Below are 7,799 nucleotides of genomic sequence, written 5' to 3' on the forward strand. Positions count from 1 at the left end.
AGAAAATATAAAGAAAATCTCATATTTTACAAAATGTTTGTGAAAATAATGTTTTAGTGTATTAATATTTTATAGTATTATATAAACTTCCTTGAGAATTTCAGGATAAATTCTGTTTTAAAAAGAATACTGTGAATTTAATATATAAATATATGAATTACAAATATTAAAACCATGTTATTTATCATGTTTACAGGTGTCCCTTTATACTTATACAACTACTAACCTTACTTAATACAGAAACATATGGGGGCCCTAGGTGGCTCAGTAGGTTAAGCATCCACCTCTTGATTTCAGCTGAGGTCACGATCTCACGGTTTGTAAGATCAAGTCCCTTATTAGGCTTTGTGCTGACATCACAGAGCCTGCTTGGGATTCTCTCGATCCCTCTCTCTCTCAATTATACTATAAAATTTCAATTTTATGTATACATATAATTTTAAATGAAAAGAATAGCCCTCTCTAGCCCATAAAGGCAACTTGTAATTAGCCACATATATTAGGAAATAATTAATAGTAATAAAATACCTGTTAGGCATTAGGAACACTAATATATTATTTCTAATTAAAAATCACAATCCTGAAAATATTATCTCATATAATCATTCATATGACCTCATTAGCTGGATATATGTTATTACAAATGAAGAAACTGAAGCCCAGAGTGGTCAAATACCCCAAAGCTGTGTACATTGTACCTGGAGGAGAAAAAAATACAAATCTAAGTCTTGTTGGGTCCAAAGCCCACAGTCTTTCTTTCCTGTGATTCTAAATATTTGTCTATGTCCAAACAAGAGAGGCCATTTAATGTAATGCTTACTAAAAATTTCACAAGTACTTTTATTTCATACATAAAGGTTATAGACACACAATTTGGTTATATTATCATTAATAGTAGAAATTAATCAAGTCAGGGGCGCCTGAGTGGCTCAGTCGGTTAAGTGCCTGACTTTGGCTCAGGTCATGATCTTGTGGTTCATGAGTTTTTGCCCCACATCGGGCTCTGTGCTGACAGCTCAGAACCTGGAGCCTGCTTAGGATTCTGTGTCTCCCTCTCTCTCTGCCCCTCCCCTGCTCACACTCTGTCTCTCTCTGTCTCCAAAAATAAATAAATGTTAAAAAGAAAAAAAAAAAGAAATTAATCAGGTCAAAGTGCATAGAAAAACATTACATTGATACATCTGAACATATCATCAATTCAGATGTTGTATTTTATAAGAAGATCAAATACATAGTTCAGTTATCAGTTTGGATCATCTCTGATCTTTGACTGATATTGGGAAGCTACTGTTCTCAAAGGGTCCAGGTTAGAGGAGATTGAATTTGGTCCCTAGTAACTTGGATCTTACCATCTAAAGCATCATTTCAGCAGGATAAATTAGCTATTGCTTGGTTCAAATAAAAATATCTGCAGGGAAAAAGTGGATGTATAGATCCCTTCCTCAAAGGACTACTTTCCTGAAAGGGGAGATAATCTTATTATTATTTTTTTAATCTTAAGGAAAGATCTAGACAATACTCTTTTGGGTCGTCTCATGGAAAATCCTTTTTTTGATACCTAATAAAACAGAATATTTCTTGACATTATATGGACAATATTAATGGAGAGAGGTAGAGACAGAATGAGGTGTAAAAGTATGGGCTTTTCTAAATTTTTATCTTCAGTGTTGATAGAATGTTTATAATTTTGCTTAATTTTTCCTGCATGGAAGTGAATAAAGATAGCAGGGACATGAAATCATCAGAAGTCCATTGGAGACCAGTACAGAAATAGGAGATTAAAATCATTCACAACTAGAAAATTAGTCAAAAGAATCGTGAATTGTCTCTTGCCAGAATCATACACTGAAATCATATATGAAAATTGAAAAGTATTCATCTATTTTCAGAATTATAAGGAGACCACTTTAAAATTAATAAAAATGTTGAGCAATTTTAGATGTCCAATTTGCATGAATTTATGGGTGCTCATTTCTATGAAAATGAGGCAGAAAAGCTTGAGCTCAGGAATCAGAACTATTATACCTAGGTTTATGTACCTACACTTTCAATTTCAAGCTATGTGAATTTTGCAAGTAATATATCTTTCTTTATACGTAAAATGAGAGTAAAATGACCTATCCAATATGGTTGTTCTTAAGATAAGTGAGTAGGTGATAGAAAAAATACTAATGTATTGAAGAGACATAATTACTATAAGTTTCTTTCCCTGTCTAGTGACTGTCACTAGATTATTTAATATTATCTAGAAAGATATATGGTAGTTGGTACTCAATCTTTGCAAATGGGGAAAAGTCTAAAGAAGAGTGAGACTGACCCAAACATTCAAATTTATCAATTTTCTCCTAAATACAACTGAAAAGTAAAAGATATACACTATCTCTGATGTATGTATGTCACAATTTGAAGAGTATTTTCCTATGAACATTCTGCTGCATTATTCATATAATTTTAAATTACAATTATGCAATAAAATTTCAATTTTATGTATACATATATAATTTTAAATGAAAAGAATGTCATGAAATAGTATAAAAAAGAGTGTCAAGAAACGTTTAAGTTGAAATATGGAAGCAATGGCCATCAGCCCAGGATGCTGGTAGGGGTCAGATAGGGCCTCGTGGAGTGTTCTGAGTTGGTCTGAGCCTTTACCGTTGGCTGGATTTGATTGAAGGAGAGGAAGGAGAGGGGCATCGAAGGCGGGAGAATGATACTGTCAGAGACACATGGTATGTTCAGGAGTAGAATATTTCTGTTGCTAGGAAGGATTTGAGTGTGAAGAGAAAGACTCTGAGGGCCTTGCAGTCACATTCATGGTTTTCCATGGTTGTACATGGTCAAGGAGAACTAGTGTTGACTACTGGAACTTTTCCCATGTGAAAATCAGCTAGGAGGAAAGTGTTTTGTGGCATTTCCAACAGACACCTTCCCTTCCACTCTCCTGAGGGAGTACCAAAAGGAGGCACTGGTCTACGTGCAATTATTGGCCTTGCCTCTTATGTTTTCCTTCCACTCGTGCAGTTTTACCATCTGAAAAGAAAAAAAGAAACCTTTTAACTCTCCATATAATAATAGGAACATAATCAATGACATGTCTGAGAGGATGTAAGAAGACAATTTCAAATGAGAATATTTGTTTCTTGGCACATTTCTCTGATATCGGTGTAATTCATCTGGAATAGAACACTTTGCCACCTCGCTTCTTTAAGCTGAAATCTGATTGACATATAATTTCCTATTAGTTTCAGGCATACATTATGGTGATTCAACATTTTTACACATTACTAAGTGGTCCCCATGATGTCTAGTTACCATCTGTTATGATATAGTTGTGACAATATCATTGACTATATCCTCTATGCTGTACAGTGCATCACCATGACTTATTTTTATAACTGGGAATTTCTACTTAATCCCTTCACCTACTTCATCCAACCCCTAATGCCTCCGCCTCTGATAGCTAACAGTTTATTTCCTGTATCTACATGTCTGTTTCTGTTTTCTTTTGTTTGTTTTGTGTTTTAGATTCTACATGTACATACATACAGTTTTTGTCTTTCTCTGACTTATTACCTTTAACATAATACCCTCTAGATCCATCATGTTGTGCACAAATGGAAGGATTTTTATCTTTTCTTATTGACTAAGTAATATTCCGTTGTATATATATGTCACACCTTTCTTATCCATATCTTGGATCTTGTACATAATGCACAATAAACACAGGGGTGCACATATCTCTTCATATTGGTGTTTTCCTTTTATTCAGATAACCCAGAATTGGAATTTCTGGATTGTATGATAGTTCTTTTTAAAAATATTTTGAAGAAATTCCATACTGTTTTCCATAGTGACTGCACCAGCTTACAATCTCACCAAGAGTGCATAAAGTTTCCTTTTTTTCCACGTCCTCACCACAACTGTACTTTTATTTTATTTTTTTTATAACAGTCATTCTAACAGTTATGAAGTAAAATCTCATTGTGGTTTTTGTTTACATTTACATGATGATTAGTGATGCTGAATATCTTTTAATGTACCTATGTCTTTTTTTTTTGGGGGGGGCAGAATTGTCCAGTTAGATCCTCTATCCATTTATTAATTGAACAGTTTGGGTTTTGATGGTTTGTTTGTTGCTTTTGAGGTATATGAGTACTTCATATATTTTTAACTCCCTATGAGATATAAGATTTGAAAATATTTTCTTGGGTGGCTCGGTGACTCAGTTGGTTAAGCATTTGACCTCGGTTCAGGTCATAATCTCACAGCTTGTGAGTTTGAGCCCCGTTTCAGGCTCTGTGCTGACAGCTTAGAGCCTGGAGCCTGCTTTGGATTCTGTGTCTCCCTCTTTCTCTGTCCCTCCCCTGCTCATGTTCTTTCTCTCTTTCTCAAAAATAAATACATATTAAAAAAAAAACTAAGAATATTTTTTTCCATTCAATAGATTGCCTTTTCATTCTGTTGGTCATTTCTTTTGCTGTGCAGAAGCTTTCCAGTTTGATACAGTCCCACTTATTCGTTTTTACATTTGTTGCCCTTGTCTTTGGAGTCAAATCCAAACAAAAACAAAAACGACAATGTCAAGACCAATGTCAAGATGCCTATGTTTTCTCTAGGAGTTTTGTGGTTTTAGGTCTTACATTCAAGTCTTTAATCCATTATGAGTTGATTTTTGTGTATGGTGTAAGATAGTGATCCAATTTCATTCTTTGGCATGTGGCTATCCAATTCTTCCAACACCATTTCTTGAAGAGACTATCTTTTTCACATGGTGTATTCTTGTCTCTGTTGTCATAAGTTAATTGACTATACATGTGGGTTTATTTTTTCACTGTCTATTGTGTTCCATTGATCTAAGTGTCTGTATGTCAATAGCATATTGTTTGATCATTATAGACTTAGAACGTAGTTTGAAATCAGGAAGTGTGATGACTCCAGCTTTGTTCTGTCTCCAGTTGCTCTGGCTATTCAGAGTTTTTTGCGGTTCCACACAGTTTTTAAGATGATCCCTACTTATGTGAAAAATGTTACAACTTGAAACGGATTGCATCAAATGATTTTGGGTAGTGTGGACATTTTAACAATCTTAATTCTTCCAATCCATGAGCACAGAATGTCTTCCCATTTATTTGAGCTTTCTTCAATTTCTTTTATTAATGTCCTACAGTTTTCAGTGTACAAGTCTTTCAGCTCATTGGGTAAATTTATTCCTAGATGTTTCATTATTTTTGATGCAGTTGTAAATGGGATTGTTTTATTTGTCTTTCTGATGCAACATATTTTGTATATTGATTTTGTATCCTGCAACTTAACCTAAGTCATCTATTAGTTCTAACAGTTTTAGGTTGTATCTTTTGGATTTTCTACATATATTAAGTCATCTGTAAATAGTGACAATTTTACTTCTTCCTGTCCAATTTGTATGCCTTTTATTTCTCTTGTCTACTTGTTCTGGTCAAGACTGGCAATACTATGTTGAATGAAAGTGGTGAGAGGTAGCATCCTTGTCTTGTTCCTGACCTTGAGGAAAAGATATATTTTTCATTATTATGTTGAGGTATGTTCTCTCTAAACCCACTTTGTTGAGAACTTTTACCATAAATGGACGTTGTACTTTGTCAAATGCTTTTTCTGCACCTATTGAGATGACCTTATGGTTTTTATCATTCATTTCATTAGTTTGGTGTATGACACAGCTTTGCAAATGTTGAACCATCCTCACACACATCCCTGGGATTAATCTCACTTGTTCATGCTGTATTATTCTTCTAATGTATTGTTAAATTTGATTTGCTAATATTTTGTTGAGGATTTTTGCATCTATGTTCTTCAGAAATTTTGGTCAGTAATTTCCTTTACTTGTGGTGTCCTTGTCTGGTTTTGGTATCAAAGTAATGATGGCCTTGTAAGATGAATTAGAATGTGTTCCTTCTATTTTTTTCACAAGAGTTTGAGAAGAATTGGCATTCATTATTCTTTAAATGTTGGTAGAATTCACCAGTGAAGCCATCTCATCCTGGAATTTTGTTTGTTGGGATTGTTTTGATTACTGATTCAATCACCTGCCTAGCAATTGGTCTGTCCAGATTTTTTATTTCTTTATGATTCACTCTTGGTAGGTTGCACATTTCTAGGAATTTATCGATTTCTTCTAGGTTGTCTGACTTGTTGTCATATAATTATTTACAGATTGTGTTGTGATCCTTTGTATTTCTGTAGTATCAGTTTTTATTTGAGTCTTTTCTTTTTCTTGGTGAGTCTAGCTAAAGATATTTCAATGTTGTCCATCTGTTCAAAAAACCAGTTCTAAGTTTCATTGATTTTTTTTCTATTGTATTGTTAGGCTCTATTTCATTGATTTCCACTCTGATCTTTGTTATTTTCATCTTTTTATTAGTTTTGTGTTTTGTTTGTTCTTCTTTTCTAGTTCTTGAGGTATAAAATTAAATTGAGATATTTCTTGTTTCTTGAAATAGGCATTTATTGCTATGAACTTCCCTCTTGGGGTAACTTTTGCTGCATCGGTATGGTTTGTTTTTTTGTTTTTTTTCTAATTCAGCAGATGTATAGGAGTCACTCAGCTAGGGTTTTTTTTTGTGTGTTGTTTTTTTTGTTTTTGTTTTTGTTTTCCAGAGGAAGTTGTTCCATATGTAGTTATAGGTTTGGTGTGTCATGGGAATTGCTAAGTTCAGAATCTTACACCACTATTTGGAACCAGAACTCTGTTCGGTCTCTTTGCATCAGCAAAGCCCAGCACACAGTAGGTACTCAATCAAAGCATGTTGGATGGATAAATGTATCTATTTGAAGTAACTATTGAAATTTGAAGTAACTATTGAAATTAGTCTTGTGAAATTGTCAATTGATTTTTCTGTCAGTAATTTCTTGATGATCAATAGTGGAGTAAAAAGTTCAATTTGGAAATTAATGTTGGTGTGTTTTATTTAAGCCCAGGATATACGGACAAAGTTTGGGAGCTCTTGAAAGAAATATTGCCTGAGTTTAAGCTGTCAGATGAGGCCAGCTCTGAAAGCAAAACATCTGTTGTAGATACCAAATTAAAAGAGGCAGGGAAAGAAGTGAAGAATGGCAAAGAAATGAAAGATGGCAAAGAATTCAAACTTGACACTTCAGTGACAGCATTAAAGGCACCTGAGAAAAGTGACAAAGTTCCAAAGGGTAAGAGATTTTCTATTACAATGCCATTCAACATGACTGTTATATATAAATGCTTTACAATCATTGCTGAATTTAATGACTTTTTATTGTCATTGTCATTTACTAAGTGTTATGTAAATAATTACGATCCTTTCTTTGTAGAATTTTAGGACTAGTAATGCTGTTTACTATATGGTAGTTATTGTTCCATATTTTACTGTCTTAGAAATCAAAGGCAACTATATATTTTGATGATACTGATAGTATAGTGTTAATATAGGAAGAGACATTAAGTTTTTAATTTCCATCAAACTCATCTACCTTATATGTTATATGTAGAGTGGAATGGACCAAAACAACAAAAGAGAAAGTTGTCCTGTTTTTGTCTTTATTGCCCCCACCAAGAAAATGTGAAATAGACACAGATTATGATTACCTGACCATTTATTGCAAGGTAGAAGTTCAAATTTTAAAATAAAATAATTTCAAGTTATTTTATAAAGTATAAGATCATAAAATAAGAAATATATTGAATAATTATTTATTTTATATTTTCTAAAATATTTCACATAGCTATGCATATGAGCAACAAAGCTTTTACAGTAAAGTAGGATTAGATATTCTAGAATATACTTAGCTTT

General features: G+C 33.3%; 1 protein-coding gene across 5 annotated transcripts in view; it reads left to right on the forward strand.

The window, feature by feature from the left end:
- Positions 1-7,799, forward strand: part of ADGB (androglobin) — a 164,621-nt gene that overhangs the window by 56,236 nt on the left and 100,586 nt on the right. For all 5 annotated transcript variants that reach the window (XM_086708075.1, XM_086708077.1, XM_086708076.1 and 2 more), the window contains one exon: positions 6,950-7,179. In XM_086708075.1, the coding sequence (XP_086564201.1) occupies positions 6,950-7,179 (230 nt within the window). The remainder of the gene's footprint in view (positions 1-6,949; positions 7,180-7,799) is intronic.

The sequence above is a fragment of the Puma concolor genome, chromosome B2, assembly GCF_028749965.1.
Source record: "Puma concolor isolate L17-30 chromosome B2, mPumCon1.1.hap2, whole genome shotgun sequence".
Taxonomy (NCBI): domain Eukaryota; kingdom Metazoa; phylum Chordata; class Mammalia; order Carnivora; family Felidae; genus Puma; species Puma concolor.